General features: G+C 40.8%; 1 protein-coding gene across 1 annotated transcript in view; it reads left to right on the top strand.

Annotated features, from left to right (window-relative positions):
• Positions 1 to 15,688, top strand: part of TMEM132B (transmembrane protein 132B) — a 250,861-nt gene that overhangs the window by 200,684 nt on the left and 34,489 nt on the right. The window contains exon 5 of the mRNA XM_074159500.1: positions 7,865 to 8,008. Coding sequence (XP_074015601.1) covers positions 7,865 to 8,008 — 144 coding nt within the window. The remainder of the gene's footprint in view (positions 1 to 7,864; positions 8,009 to 15,688) is intronic.

Here is a 15,688-nt window from a genome sequence, read left to right on the forward strand (position 1 = left end):
GCGGATGCTACTCAACTGTCTTCTATCAGGGCATTTCAGAGGACTTTGCATGATGTCATAGTCGCTTTCCTATGTATCTTTTTCTGCTCATAAATAGGTATTCTTAAGCCGTAGCCACTCTGTGAATAGCTTAACAAAGCAAGTCACTGTGTCCAAAGCACAAAGAGAACTCACGCTCACAGAGCATGAGAGGATGCTCCTGCAGGATGTTGGGAAGTTGTGTAGACATGCTGTAATTAATTTGTGCATTCTTCTATAGCATTAAACAGCTGTTATTACAGAAGGACATGGATTTCTGCCCAGGTAGCACTCATGGTAGAAGATGAGCACACAGATTGCGGCAGTAAACTCCTGTGATACGCAACCTTATGTTTCAGTGTCTGTAGTTTTGCACTTGTGAAACTGAAGCCTTTTCAAGCCGCTGAGTTGCCAGCTCTCCCATTGCACCAGTGGCGTAGAATTTCCTCCAGAAAATCCTCCTTCCAATCCGCTCCGAAAGAAATTGTGATGCCTAGGAAAGGAATTAGAGAAATGTCGGAAAGAAATTCTTGAAAATGGCCATCCACAATGTTGTTAAATATTACTAAGTCTGTGGGACAAAGATACGGAGACAGAAAACTGTATCTTTGACTACTGTTGGTATTCAAGTGAATCCAACAGTTATGCGCCATGCACTAGGCGAAGCGTGGCCTCCCTAGACTTTTCTGTGGAAAAAGCAATGCCACTGAAGAGTGTTCATACTATTATTTCATGGCCATTTGAAAACAATCCTTAGTGTATTGTTTTGTACTGAGGCTTACATCATTGCTTTTGAGTATACAGCTCTAGCCATTTTGTATCCTCTTGAATTCAAGGGGATGTTGTTTGATTTCAGTTAGAGGAGACCCACAATTTTATTTAAACAGAACATGATCGTATTTTTCTGGAATAAAAAGGGGGGGAAAAAACATCTTTAAATGAACTGTGAAATTCTAAATATGCTTAAAAATGGTTACTTACTATTGAGAAGAACTGCACAAGCCTGTCAGATGCATGCTCAGGCACTATACAGATCTCTAAACATAGTGTCAATTCCAGTGTGAAATTCCACTTTACCATACTTTCAGGCCAACTTTAGGTCCTGTATTTCTTGCTGTAGTAAAAGGTCCTGAAGCACAAACTGGGAACTCTTGGTGCCTTTGTTCTCTGTGCAGACAATTAAAATCAGGTGTGTGAGAGTTGCTCTCCAGCTGTAAGAATTTTCCCTTCATTCTACCTCGAGCAAGCACTTCAGAGCAATGGTGTCATGATGTTTAACACAGCAGGTTTGGAAAATAAACTCTACTGGGACATAATGGGCTGAAGCGAAATAGCATGAGCCCAGTCTCAGGAAAGGTCTTTTGCTCCTGCAGAAGGCACTGGTACTTAGCTGAGGCAGTGGAGGCTGCCTGACAGGTTGCAATTACTTCTGCCAAGTGCACCAGGCTGCGTTCTGAACCTTTGCTTAATGGGGGCAGATCTGTTTGGAGTTATAAAAAATAAAATAAAATTGCCTCAGGTCATAGATATGACAGTATCTGTGCTTCTAATCAGGTTTCACCTTCAGCAGCAGGTTTTGCTTATTCATCCTACATAAACCTCAAAATGAGCTGAATTTCCTTCATAAAAAAACATGGAAATGGAATAAATCTCAGCTTTAGTTTCCATGAACTCCATGACAGAATTACCACTCTGGCTGATTGCACGTGCCAGGCACTCTCTGCTGAGGAAAGAGCTTCCTTCAGAGTATCTGTGGCAAAAAGACAAGTTATGAAATAAGATTCCACTTTGGAGTCTCCGTATCATGCTTTTTTGTGCTATTGCAAATTGTTTTTGCAGCACACACTGTATTATACATCTAGAATAATATTCAATTAGGCTAATAGTAGCTGCTTACATTGTTCTGTAAGAATCGGTGATTAAGAACCTCTCTGTATGGTTCAATCTACATTAATTAATTTCTCCTGCGGAATATATGCACCTGCCTGTTCCTCCTTTGGGATCCCCATATGAAGTAAAGCTATTATGCAGGTAAACAAAGGAGATAAAGGCTGACCTTTAACTTTGACGCGATAGCCTGCAGTATGTGTGATGTGCCATCTGTCATAACTGATCACTCCCAATAACGATATGCTGGACAAGAAACTGAAATGCGGAAACAGCTAGAGACAGAGGAAGGTTGGAGAGGTGTGGGAATGACCTGCTAGCAGTGCGAGTACTTGTCAGGGCAGGAGGACTCGTGCGGGGTTACACTTTAGGCCTCGCTCTGACCTGGAAACTTGGTAAATAGTTGATTCTACAAGTGGCTCCACTGAAATGATGTTTGCAGAATAAGGAATTAGCTGTTGTTTGGCCTTTTATTAGGACTTCTACCGTAACTCCTTTCACATGCACGGCCTCTGCAGACTTGAGGCAAGTCCTGGGCGGGCCAGATTGCCAGTCCAGCCCATGAGGAATGACTGGTCAGGCATCCGCCAAAGCAGGTAGCAGCACGCTTAAGACTGAGACTGTGGGGTCTGGCTCCTCAGCATGAAGGGGACTGACTGTATGAACGTAGGGAAAAGAGAGGGTCAAAGAACTACGCAAGCCCTTTTCAAGATTGTTTGTTTTCTAATGTTTCATGAACACATAATCCTAGTTGTTCGTTCTCACCATTAGGTGACAAAATGGTATATCTTTATGGACATGCTTTAGGACATGGACCTGTTGGAACAGGTCCAGCGGAGGGCCACAAAGATGATCAGAGGGATGGAGCACCTCCCCTATGAAGACAGGCTGAGAGAGCTGGGGTTGTTCAGCCTGGAGAAGAGAAGGCTCCGGGAAGACCTCAGAGCAGCCTTCCAATATCTGAAGGGAGCCTACAGGAGAGCCGGAGAGGGACTCTTTGTCAGGAGATGTAGTGACAGGACAAGGGGTAATGGTTTTAAATTGGAAGAGGGGAGATTTAGACTAGATATTAGGAGGAAATTCTTTACTGTGAGGGTAGTGAAGCACTGGAACAAGTTGCCCAGGGAAGCTGTGGCTGCCCCATCCCTGGAAGTGTCCAAGGCCAGGCTGGATGGGGCTTTGAGCAACCTGCTCTAGTGGAGGTGTCCCTACCCATGGCAGGGGGGTTGGAACTCGATGATCTTTAAGGTCCCTTCCAACTCTAACCATTCTATGATTCTACGATCTTACCTGATACAATGGTGGAAAATATAAATAGCTTTCTAGCAACCAGGCTTCATTAATATGTATTGGAAACCTAAAATGGTATTCAGCTATGAGGGGGGAAAAGTACAGAATTGCTTTGGATTATAATAATTTCAACAAAGCATCTAATTTATATATTAAGCTTGCTTAATGGACTTATATTGCCTTGCTCTTTGATCTGAAGAAAAAGGTGGTGAATAATTTATCAAATAAAAAAAACTCCCCTAGCCCAGCCCACACGTTACAATCTGCCCTATAATTTACATTTTTTAAGAGATGCTGTTTCCAGGCAGGAGAACTGGTTCCTAAAGGTTCCTTCTAATATTACAAATGTGTTTTCATGAGGTACACTCTGGGGAAAAAAATAATAATGAAGGAATGCAATTCTGCAGACAAATGTTTCAGCTCTATGCCTTCTTCTCTGAAGACAGTCGTTTCAACTAAAATGCCAAAAGGCATTTAGCTGTAGCATTTGTCAGTGGAATAGGGTTGGCTTTAGGTCTCCCTCCTGATTTACAATTGAGTGTTTATTGGGTTTACTGTACTGTAGCATGTTTTGTTAACCTCTAAAAAAACCACATTCAGCTCGTGCATTAATCACGAGGATGGTATCTGTCACAGTAAACTGGGTCAACGTGGGGCTTTTGTGCCCCACCAGACTTTGTGGAAAGGATGCTGGCTGCTCCCAAAGGGGCAGGAAAGATGCGTTGGCAGCTTTGGGCTGGGGTCTAGATAACCTGTGTCCAGCTCCTAAGAAGGTTTCTTGTGAGACGCGTAATCTATTTCTCCATGTCTTTTTCAGCCAGAAGAGGGGGGCAAAACTGTGTTGTCTCACAATAGCTGGGTGAGCTGTCGTAGAGTCACAGGCCTAAGGAGGATTTAGGTCGGTGTCGTATTGTTTAAAGGCTCATTATTGGGAACTTTGTGTCTGGAGTTCCTCAATCTGTTTGTGTCTTTGTCTATTGTAGTCATTGCTCAGTAATCCCTGCTTCTGGTCACATACATGGGGAAGAGCAGTGTTGGTAATCACAGCTCTATCATGACTCTCCACACGTCTCCCGTTCACATTTCTCCCCCATTTGTCCAAAGCAATGAGTTGTCAAACATTTACTATGTTTGTGCGCAGAGTTTATTCATATTTAAATAAAGCCATTATCCTGGCCTTGAGTTTCAGTAGTTTCTGCTCTTCCTCTTGAGTATTTCTCTCAGTAGTGCCATCTAATCAGCTTTAGGTTTTAATTAAACAGCTGTCATTTGCTTCCTAGTTCTGTTGCGACCTGATGTTGTATTAAATTTTAATTTAGCCCAGGCTGGATAAGAAGTAGATTCCTTCAGACAACAAAGAAACGCTATTAGCAGGTTACAGTTGTAATTAAGAAGAGCTCTGCTGAAGTGCTAATGCATTCGGGTACAGAGAAGGAGCTGGAGATAAACATGCACGTAATTATTATTCAGGAGTAGAGCCTGCAATATGAACATGTAGCTTCCACCTGGGCTGCTGGAATTGAAGGTTTTGGTCAAGATCTCACAGCTGATACCTTTGACAAAAGAAACAGAAAGAGATTCCTGGTTTTTCACCTGGGACCTTGCAGTGTCAAGAGTTAGAGGTTTGTGCTTGTGGTCCCTGGGTGTTGTTCTATATGTTTCACTGATGCTGTGCCACGTGGGAGGACCTGTCTATGTAAATCAACATTATTACCCCTCTACATTTCAGATGCTGTTAGTAATAACCAGCACAGGTATCTTAAATTCAGTAACACTTCTTTTCTGCAGTAGACCCTACCATGGAAATATAAAACAAGCCTAACAGAATCTAGATGAAATGCTATTAGTTGTTGAAGATGCACTAAAAAAAATAGTCTGTTTATAAATCTAATGGACAGTCAATTAGTTCAGTTCTGCCTTCATATTTCTTCTTCAGAGGAAATACATTTTTCCAGTCTATAAATAGCCAGCTCTTAAAAAGGTCTTTACACAGCCTATTATACTTGTGTAACGCTCGATCCAGGCATCAGGCATCTGAAATATTGATTTATATAGCAGAATTGCTTACCAGTGAAGTGTAGTTTTTTGTGAAGCAGCACCAGCTAATTAGCACGGTGGGTACCTGTTCATGCTGGGAAGGAGGGGAGGTTCAGGACAGCACTTGTGTCGAGTGGGATGAGCATATTTCAGAGCACCCACAAATAGCGGGGTCACGAGGTGTCTCTTCTAAGACTTTTTCTCGCATGCTCATCTTCTTGGGGAGTTTATGAAAGGGATGCAAATGTTGCATTATCCTTCAGAGCATCTCAACTTCAGCTTGGTACCTAAGCCGCACTTAGCATTAAAAGGAAGCTAGAGGTTTTGTTTATCCTTTGTCACACATGAGGGTTAACACGAGGGTGATACAATGAACAGTGCAAAAACCAAAGGAGAAATTAGTTCAGACCTGCTAAAAACCTGATTCCAAGTCCACTGAAGTCAAGAGAAGCCTTTCATCTGTGACTCAGTAGGGCTTTGGATCAGATCGTAATTGCATAGGAGTGCCGCCTGCCCCTGACATGTCGGCGCTACCTGGCTGTGCTGACAGAGGGTGCGTATGGAACTGGAATTAGTCGCATGTTTGTTGTTTGTGACCTTGGCAAAAATGCTGGTTCCCCGATGCACTGAAGAAGACTGTTGTTAAAAATGGCTTGGAAGTAGCATAGTGGCAAACTGCTTCTTGGGGGAGCTTTGACACAGGACCACCATGTCTTCATTGTATATCTGGTATATGTTTATATTGGATTGATGGCCTCAGATTTATGGGATATTTGCTGTCGGTTTGGTGAAATCTAACTCCTCTTCTCTGACATACTTGTGGATGAAGCATCCTCAGTTTCTCTTTGTCCGTTTTATACAACCTCTTTCCACCTGAGATGTATCTAATTGTTTTCTTTCACCTGGCAGTGCATTTTCTTCTTAGTTTTGTTCAAACCTCAGTCTTTGTAAGGGTTTTACAGTTCCACTTCCACTTTCACACTTCCACTTTTGTCACATACTTCTCTCTTTCCCGGTGTCCCTCCCTCATGGATGGCAACTGGTTATAAATGAGCCCGTTTAGCATAAACAAAAACTAGACAGTCATTTACTGTGTAAAACATCTGGTTTGTGCCTCGCAGAGAACAGAACAAAGACAGTATATTTATTTCATGAGGTATTATTCAGAAAAGCGTTTCTATTCAGGACAACACTTAAACATGTTTAAATCACATTGAAGTCTAAGTGTCAAGTTAAGCACGTACTTTAGTGCTGTTCTGAACAGAAATGGACTTGAGTACATGCTTAAATGCTTTTCTGGAACATGACTGCCCATAAAGCTCTAGTAGACTGTATTAGTTAGCTGGCACTAGTGTTATTAGGACTTCAACTCATTTAATTCAGGCTGCTTTTTGTAGAAGTTTCCGAATATTGATTAATAATACATCTTAGTTGCAAGTATTTATTGGTCTTCTCCAGCTGTCCTTAGCTTGTGGTCAATGCCCATAATTTTCTATCAATCTAGCTAGCGGACACAAGCAAATGATAGTGAATATATCTCCGTATGCAAGCTGCCATCAAATTTTTCACTAAAATCCATTTCTTCTTCCACCAATTCTAATAATGGAATTTAAAGTTAGATTAATTTGAAGCAACTTTTTTTTTTTTTTTTCCAACTGGCAAGCAATTAGTTTTATGGAAGTTGAAAAATGAAAAGCGGATTGATTCAAAGCAGTATTTCCTATTGCTGGCTTTTTGAGAAGGCCGAACGGAACCTCTATGAAAGCACAGATCAGTCCTTGCCCTGCGTGTGTGTAAGGGTTTGGGCCCGCAGTAAGCTCTGCTCAAGGAGAGCCAGGCTGCTCCATGGGCCTTCGGAGGCTGCTCCTCTCCAGTCTGTGTACCTGCTTACGCAAGGCAGGGACCTCTGTAGCAACTCATTTGGAGTAATTAATCAAACTGCAGCCATACTGAGACACAGAGGAAGGCTGTGTTAATGGAGTCATTAGAATGTCAGCACTGTGAATTCATCAGGATTACAGATAAATGGGGTAAAACATCTCTAGGTGGGATTTTGATGGGGAAAGATTAAAAAATTGTATATCGATGGCATTGGTTAGTTTGTAGTACCCTACCTCATGCGTAGTTTTTCTCATCATGTATTTATGTCCCAAAATGTGAAGGGAAAATGGTCAATTTGCAACAATGTAAACTGGAACAGTAAGGAAGAAATGCTGTTATTGTAATGCTTGATTATCACCTCCCAAATCACAGGCACGATCTGGGGCAAAGGGGTGGGAAGAGTCACCGACACCTGTGGTTCTGTGGTTCTGCCAAGCTGCAGACATGCCTTTGCGTGCAGTTGAGTTACAGATATCATTGCCACAGCAGCCAAAACTGTAAATGGGCTTAAAAAGAGTAAATCCATGTGTTTGTCTAAACCAGCACTTGATGGTCCAGCAACTTCTGGCTTTGAAAGTTGTTAAACCACTGACTGCAGGGACCTCGAAGGGTGTGTGCAAGGAAGGGTTGCTCCTCTGCCCCGTCCCTCTCAGAGGCAGGGTTTGGTTCATCAGTCTCACCCCTGCAACATTCCCGTGGTTTTATACTTCTCTAACGCCTGCCCTTCATTTGTGTGTGTGTGTTCATACAGGACACGGAAGTCCTTAACACGGCCATTCTGACGGGCAAAACGGTGTCTGTTCCAGTCAAGGTTGTTGCCGTGGAGGAGGATGGGTCTGTAGTCGATGTTTCGGACTCCACCGAGTGCAAATCAGCTGATGAAGACGTCATAAAGGTAAGCACATTTCCATAGACTGACGCGGAGTGATTTATGCTGGTGTGTTCCGTATAGGAGAGAGGGCCAAGGATGCTGAAAGAGCAGTTCTAGTCTTTCTTCTCTGGCCAGCCAGGGCTGATGAGAAAGAACGTGTTGTCTGATACATCCCACTTGGGAAAAGTCAATTCCCACACAGGAATCTTTGGTTTTGTGTGGCTTTTCTGCATCCATTATTTAATAGTAATAGGGCAGTATATTGTAACGGTGTGCAGCAAGGTTTCCTACATGCTTCTGACTGCATCACCTGCTTTCCAGTCAGGAATTTCTCCTAAGTAAAAATACTGAACTGTACCAAAATCTGGAAGAGCATGACAGAGAATAGAAAATAACCACCATATTGCAAAACGAGAGTTGGGAGCTTTTAAACAACGTTGTGGTTGGGTTTTTTTTAAAAAAATATAAAATATATAAAATAATATGTTCCACTGGTTGTCCCTCCCTGACATTGAGATGAAAATAGCATTAATGCGGCTTTATCAAGACATAAGACTGCATGAATTCTGATAGCATTGCATGGCTTTCAGCTTTTAGCTCATTATTATTTTTAGGCATAGAAAAGGCACTTTTGAATAATAAGTTTATTTGCTTTATTATGTGGTGTAGGAGTGTTTTTTTCTTGTTTTAAATGAACTTAGGAATTGACTACAATGAATTCTGTATAGGGGTGGTTTTTTTTTTTTAATTTATGAATTTCTTAGGGTAGTCTTAGAAAGATAGTTTCTTTGTCTCAGTTCCAGGAAAGTGCAGTATATTATATATAAATGCCATAAAAGTAGGGTAGTATAGTCATCCTTTTTACGTAGTAATCATGTAACCTGTAGGTCTTATGATAAGCTCTCTCTGTAGCTTTCAAGAAACAAGTTCCTCCCCATATTCTATCAACTGTGTCATGTGAATGTATTCCAGACCTAAGCACTTACTTTAAGTTTTCTTCAGATTGCATTGGAAACCCACATCCTTTACTGTGTACTTTTAACCTATTATTGTAACCTCTGTGTAGTTAAGACTGCAAAGGTCCTAATAGATAGCTTGTACTTTTTCAGATAAATTTTCATGTTCTTTAGCTGGCTAAAGAATTACACACAGCAAAGTTATTTATTTTGAAGATGATATGCTGAAACAAAAAAATCACCTTCTTATTTTTCACAACTCTGAATAAGCTTGTTACCAGTTTTTGGAATAAATCACATCCTCTAAATCAAACAAAATTTCATTACATTTTAGATCCAATGACAAAGAAATTATTTTGCAGTTAAAGAACTTACAGAACAACTGTACATTTTGTAGATATTTCCTCTTTCTGAGATCTACAGGTAGGTGAAATATGACATCCATGTGATCCTAGGTAGCTATCAAAAAAACAGGATGGGTTTGGGTGAAAGCCTTAGGCAATCTCTACTTGCTTCCAACTTTTTTCAGAAATAAGATTCAAGTTACTGGCAGAGGCATGTGTGCCATTGTATCTTTAGAGAAGCTGGTAGCTCGGCCTTAGTTATAGAGTAACAACGCTGAGAGGTTTTCAGACCTCAAACCATTCTGCAAAGGACATCAGTGTAATACTCTCTTTTCATGAAAGTGACTGTTCCAACGTTTAGCCTCAGCCGGTGATGGAATAGGTCTCTTGTGTCTCTAGCCTGTTCTCTAGCTTCTGTATTTTCCCTTAAATATCAGATGGGGAAATTAAAAATCCCATTTTCTGAAAACCAAATTTCCTTGAAAGTCCTTACCAGAAGGAACATGAATGAATATCTTTTGTTTATGACTAATGTAACTGTCAAAGGAGCAGACTCCCTTGATAAATTTTGCTATTCTTTTTTTGCTATATAACATACAGCTATTATCTGATTAGTGGCTATTATTTATCAGTTCACAATGAATTGTTCATATTATAAACTCAAGCACCAAATTATATATTATCAAAATACTGCTGAGACTGTCTTTTCTTTGCTCTTCAGAAAATCAGATCCAGATCTAAAAGATGGTATATGTGGACTTTTGTTTCTATTAATTGATTTTCTAGTATTTCTAGGACTTGCTGGAGTTAGAGAATACTGGAGAGAACCAAATAGGAAAAGGTCACGAAAAAGACTCCTATTTCTCTTCTACTAATAAAATTAGTATCTGCAGACATCAGGGAGATGTTGCTTTTCAAAACACTGCCTGTTTAAAGTCCATTTAGTTCAATCAGTGGTTGGCCGTATGGATATCCTGTCACAGCTGGGCATGAAATTGTTCTGGTTCCCAAATTTAAAAGGTCTACTGAAGCTGGCAACTAAATAAGACTTGACATGACCTCTGTGAGCAGAGACAAGATTTCCAGTTGCAGCTGTGGATTTATACACTTCAAGAAAGCAAAGCTCTTGCCCTTTGACCATCTTCCTTTCTTGCTTCTTCAAAAGGGGTTGTATTTCTAGATGGAATTAGACCTGCTCCAAATCACCTTCAAGTTGACGACTGTCCTCTCATTCCTCTCAGTAATCTGGATAGACCAAAACACAGGCCAAAATTCTGCACAGGTTTTTCAAGATGTGCACTATAATTCCCGTGCCCCCCCGCCCGCACTTTTTGTTTTGGTAGTGACTAAGTTGGGTATAAATCATGTCTTCGTGTGACTTCTCTGTGAAATTATTTGGGTATCAAATCACCGACAGAAGAAAATGCCTCTAGGACTCTTTCCCAGACCTGGTACCCAAGGGGTGTGAATGTGGTCTTCACCGAGTTCATCTTGCCTCATCCTGGTGATATAAAATGGGAGTAATGACATTTTTGTGAAAATTGCAGCATCCTTATAATGGATTTCAGTCACAAATTACTGAAAGGTGCTCTCAGACTGAATGCTGTTCAGGCGTAATTTTTTAACTGGAAATATATGTATTGGTTGCAAGATTGAATCCATAATGATTAATTAGCTGAGTTAAAATTTACTACAGTGTTTATGTGCCTGTATTTTTTCAGAAAAATGTATATTCCCTTTACAAGCCCCTTTGATAAAGTCAATATTGACTTTGTTCCAAATTTGTGTTGCTTTTTCTACATAGGTGGAACTGCTAAACCCTCTAATAAGAGTTGTCAGGCATTTTGGATGTAATTGCCTAATCTTAAGCTTCTTTTCACCGTTAATTCTGCCTTTATTGTTTCTTTGTAATTGGAGAGATATTCATATTCTTTTGGGCAGAACAGAGAGTGTTGCATTTTTAACCTTTTATTTCTCTTTAATAGCTAATGATTTAATAGACAATTAATGAGACAATTCTTTGATCACTGCTGTAACACTATTACTTTCAATTAAGACACAATGAATTGAAGCCAGTTTAAATAAAAACAGACCTTGGCCCAGGCTATTATGTATTTATACAAAACGTGCTTCTCAGGGCAGCTACCTAGGTATCACCTTGATATAAATACTATCAGAGATGGTCAAATAGATAGATGATGTACAAGTGATTTATTTGTAGACAGGAGATGTGAATCTTTCCTATTCCAAGCCATATATTCCCTCCACCTAACAGTTTAATAGCTTCCCAGCAAGAAGATATTTGAGTCCACATTTTTAAGAGCCTAACTAATTAGTGGTAAATACAATAAAACACACCTTTTTGACCTTGCATTTTCCAACCTTAGTGTGACTTGATCCTGAAAGGAATCTCAGTTAGACTTGCCCAGTTCAACTACAATCCCTGGTCCCTACAGTTGGACATAGGTTGTGATACTGACCGACCATTTTAACTTGACCTGGCTGCCCTCTAAAAATTTTTGATGGAGACATTCTGTAAGTCAGTGAAACTCTTATGCTTATTCCATTATTGAAAAGGAACATTTAATGCTGTTGGCATTTGAGGGAAAAGATTGGCTTTATGATTAAGGCACTGAAATGCTTCTCAGCATTAATTTCCATATCTCTTGCTGATTTCCTGTGTGACTCTGGGTAAATCACTCATTCCCCTTGGAATCCTGCTTCCTTATCTGCAAACAAGGTGGAGAAATACATCCCTTTCCCAGCCTCAGCCTGCCTTACATAGTTTCTGAAGCTACTGTTGACTCTGAATGGACAAAATCCTTATCTCCACTGGAGTCTCATTAACTTCAGTGGTCTTCTGCCACGGACTCACTTGAAGGACTTCCCGCCCAGTGTGCTGCTTCTCCTGCGAGCCACAGCTGAATAGGGTTGTGAAGCTGAAAAGAAAGAAGTAGTGGAAACTTGATAGAATTTATGCACAAATTATTCAGCTGCTCTGCTGATGGGCAATACACTGAGAGATAGAGGAGCTGCAGGCATGGTGGGCTGAACCCTTCTATACGTATGCTGGTCCACGGAACCTGCCTTCACAGGTGGGGAAAAAAAGCCTCAAAGAAAAAGATTAAAGCATTTGTACCATGGCAAGGACCTCCTGTGCTCATCCATCCTGCCACAAAGTGTAAGCACTGCTGAAGTTTTGCTGGCCTGTTACAGTGGGTTTCATTTGCTCCTCACTGGCCTTCGAGCCATAGTTAGAGGCAAATAGAGTTAGACCAACATCAGTGATGGAGGGAACACCTTGAGATGGTTGTATTACAGAGGGAAGTCTAACCTGAGGGGCTTTGGCACAATCAATCTTTACAGCTGCTTAGAAGCTCCAAGCAAGCTCCATGCCCTCCTCTTTCCTGCCTGTAAAAGTGCCTTTAAAAGCCTGAACCATAGGAATTTCACTTGAAGCAAAATTCTGAAAACAGTGTAGGTACGTGGTAGTTATAAACATCCCCCACAAAGCACCATCAAGTGAGGAAATTATGAGGACAGCTTCTTAGTCCAAATGTTTATCTCAGTAGTGTACAAATGAAAGGGAGACAGCTGCCCAATTAATTCATTCTTAGATTAGTCATATTTTCATGTCCTTTGTGAGTTACACAGAAATTGACTGATGGTTCAAATTAATGTCTGCAGTAATTCAAATGGCTTCCATGGAGTTACACCATGGACTAATTTAGCCCAATTTTTTTTGTAACAGAAAGGGCCCTCAATTGAACAGAAGGGAGTCAAAGGGTCTCATCCTGCCCATTTCTGCCCACATGTAAAGTGCAATAGAAATAGGCCCAGTGCACCCAGGCAGAGGCATGCATTAAGAACAATGGTGCTTCGATAACATGCCATGAACTCCATCTGTGGGAGAATGCACTTTTCTTGTTAGCTTGCTAGAGGAAAGCGCTTCAATGAATTATTTTTCACCTTTTCATAATTTCCTGTCTAATTATAATGAAAGTAAAATTCGAACCATTCCTACCCCCTACTTTTCTAACACAAACCTTATCTTGAACTCTCCATAATTAATGTTAAAACAATAGAAGACCTAATTTTCCTAGCAGCAGTCAGCTAGGCTTTATCTAATATGCAGTAAAAATAGTGTAAGAAAGGCAGGAAAGGTAATAGCTGAAATAGATTGAATCTGAGGAAGATTCTTCCTACTTCCAGATAGAAAGCAGATAAGCTACTGATGACCTTATTCAACAACCCTGGGTGCAGTGATCTCTGACCCCAGCACAGAAACTGCTACAAGGAACCACGGGGGGGTGGGAAAAATCAAGGGAAAGGGAAGGATGCTGCGGTTCTCCAATTTAGATGTTACTGAATTTTTGGGAACAATTCCTTGCTGCAGGCTCACAGCACATTCTTAGGACAATTTACAGAAAGAAGCGTCTGCTTGGAGTTGTTAAATACAACTATTTATGCAGGAGCTCTGACAACAAAGCCAGAGCTTGTAATTTGCAAGTTCTGCAGCTGCTTCGCCATTAAAGTATGTGATCAAGAATGTAATGTACTTGTACATAAAGTAGAGCTAATCTTATTTCTCCATCTATCATATTTTTGAGTACCTATCACTACATTACCTAAGAGCTTTATTTTGTGGTCACTCGCGCAGAAATTAGCTCACTCCAGGAGCCCAAACTCTTTCTGGAAGCAGTGAAAATACTCTTTACTTGTTTATATGATGGATTTACTTTGGTGCCAGTTGGTTTATTACACAATTCATTTTGAACTAGATCTTATTTTTTAAGTGATTTTTTTTCTTCACCGTTTCTGAATGGTTGAAGATTGTCAGCCCTGGAGGCTTAACCACTCTGTCTTGCCCCAGAAGAGGGGACGGGTCGGGGCTGCGCAGGCAGCTGTTCAACTAGAAAGCTTTTGAAGTGCAAGTGTTGAATTTGGTGAGTCTGTCTCCCTGTCCATGCTATCCTTTAATCTCACCTGATTAGTGCCAGTGAGTCAGTACCATCAGCTGTTAACAACCTCAAGTCAGTGTCAGCTTCATCTCCATCTGTCTTTGGGAGCCGGGAGGTAATGGACTCCGCAGTCCATCGCAAAGCCCCTGAAATGACTCCCCTGATGGCTGGCAGAGGCAAGAGGTATACGGCAGCGAAATATTCCTCAGCTGAACAGAAGGATTACTGAGGAGGTGAGGATCCTGCTTGGGACTGAGTAGTTCTGGTTTACCTCTCTGCTTGACTCCAGACCTCCTCTCTGAAGCTGCTGCTCTCTGTCTCAGTAATGCCATAGTGACGATAAGGATACTCCTGGCCCAGTAGGATTTATTGGCAAGAAACCTGTTGAAGACTGTGCATCTTGTCTTTTGTATCTGTAGATAGGTAAGCCTAAGTTAGACCAATAATTAAATATTATTGAGATGCTTGCAATTCATCAAACTTATAAGTTAAAGCTTCTTATGATTTCTAGTTATTTTGACCAAAAAACCCACCCCCTTTGGCCCCGTACAAAGTTCCTCTTTATGAGTCATAAGAGACCGGCAGGAGAGCACTGCAGATCTCTCTACAGTATGGCAACTGTTGAATTAAGGATTTTGCTTTTTGTTTAAATACCAGAGGTTCTGACATTCAAGTCACCAGATTCTGCTAATTAGTTTTCTAGCTAGACAAAGTACGATCAGAAAGGAGTAATATACCCACTCACTGCATATTAAAGATATATCTTCAAAACTACTGTTGTTATACAGCAACAGGTTGAAATCTATATTGTTTCACAATTATGCCAAGTTAAAACTTTGGGTCTAGAATCATATTTGCACACAAACCCGCTCCATGTATAGCAATAATGACGCCAATGAGGCAATCTCACAAAATCACATATTGAAGAATTAATATTCTGTACACAGTACACATTATACACAGTTTATAGCAAAATATATATGTGTATCTTCCTGAAGCTATTTTTAAACACACACAGTCTTCAAAGCCAGCTTGAGAAAACAGTGTTTTGTCTGGGAGAGGATCCGTTAAGAACAGACCATGCCGACATGTGCAATTACACAGATTTCGGCAGAGATGCTTATGGTGTCTTCCAAGGGACCAGCTGCTGCTTCAGAGGAAGAAAACAATTCTATGGCTTAGCATTTGGCTGCTCTGAGAGCAGAAATGCAAAGGGCACGGATCCCAGCCCTGGGAAACAATCATTAGCCTGAACCGCGACATTGCTTAGGATAAACTCTGAATATTTTATACTAAGAGATGCACAGAGTAAACAACTCGGTCCAGGCTCAACAAAGGCAAATGCAGCAATAAGTAGCTGTTGTCAGGAGAAAAATGACAAACTTCTGGAGGCTTTTTCTCCAAGTTCTGTAGGAAATTAACTCTGCTTTATAAACTGTAATG

This window comes from Numenius arquata, chromosome 16 (genome assembly GCF_964106895.1).
Source record: "Numenius arquata chromosome 16, bNumArq3.hap1.1, whole genome shotgun sequence".
Taxonomy (NCBI): Eukaryota; Metazoa; Chordata; class Aves; order Charadriiformes; family Scolopacidae; genus Numenius; species Numenius arquata.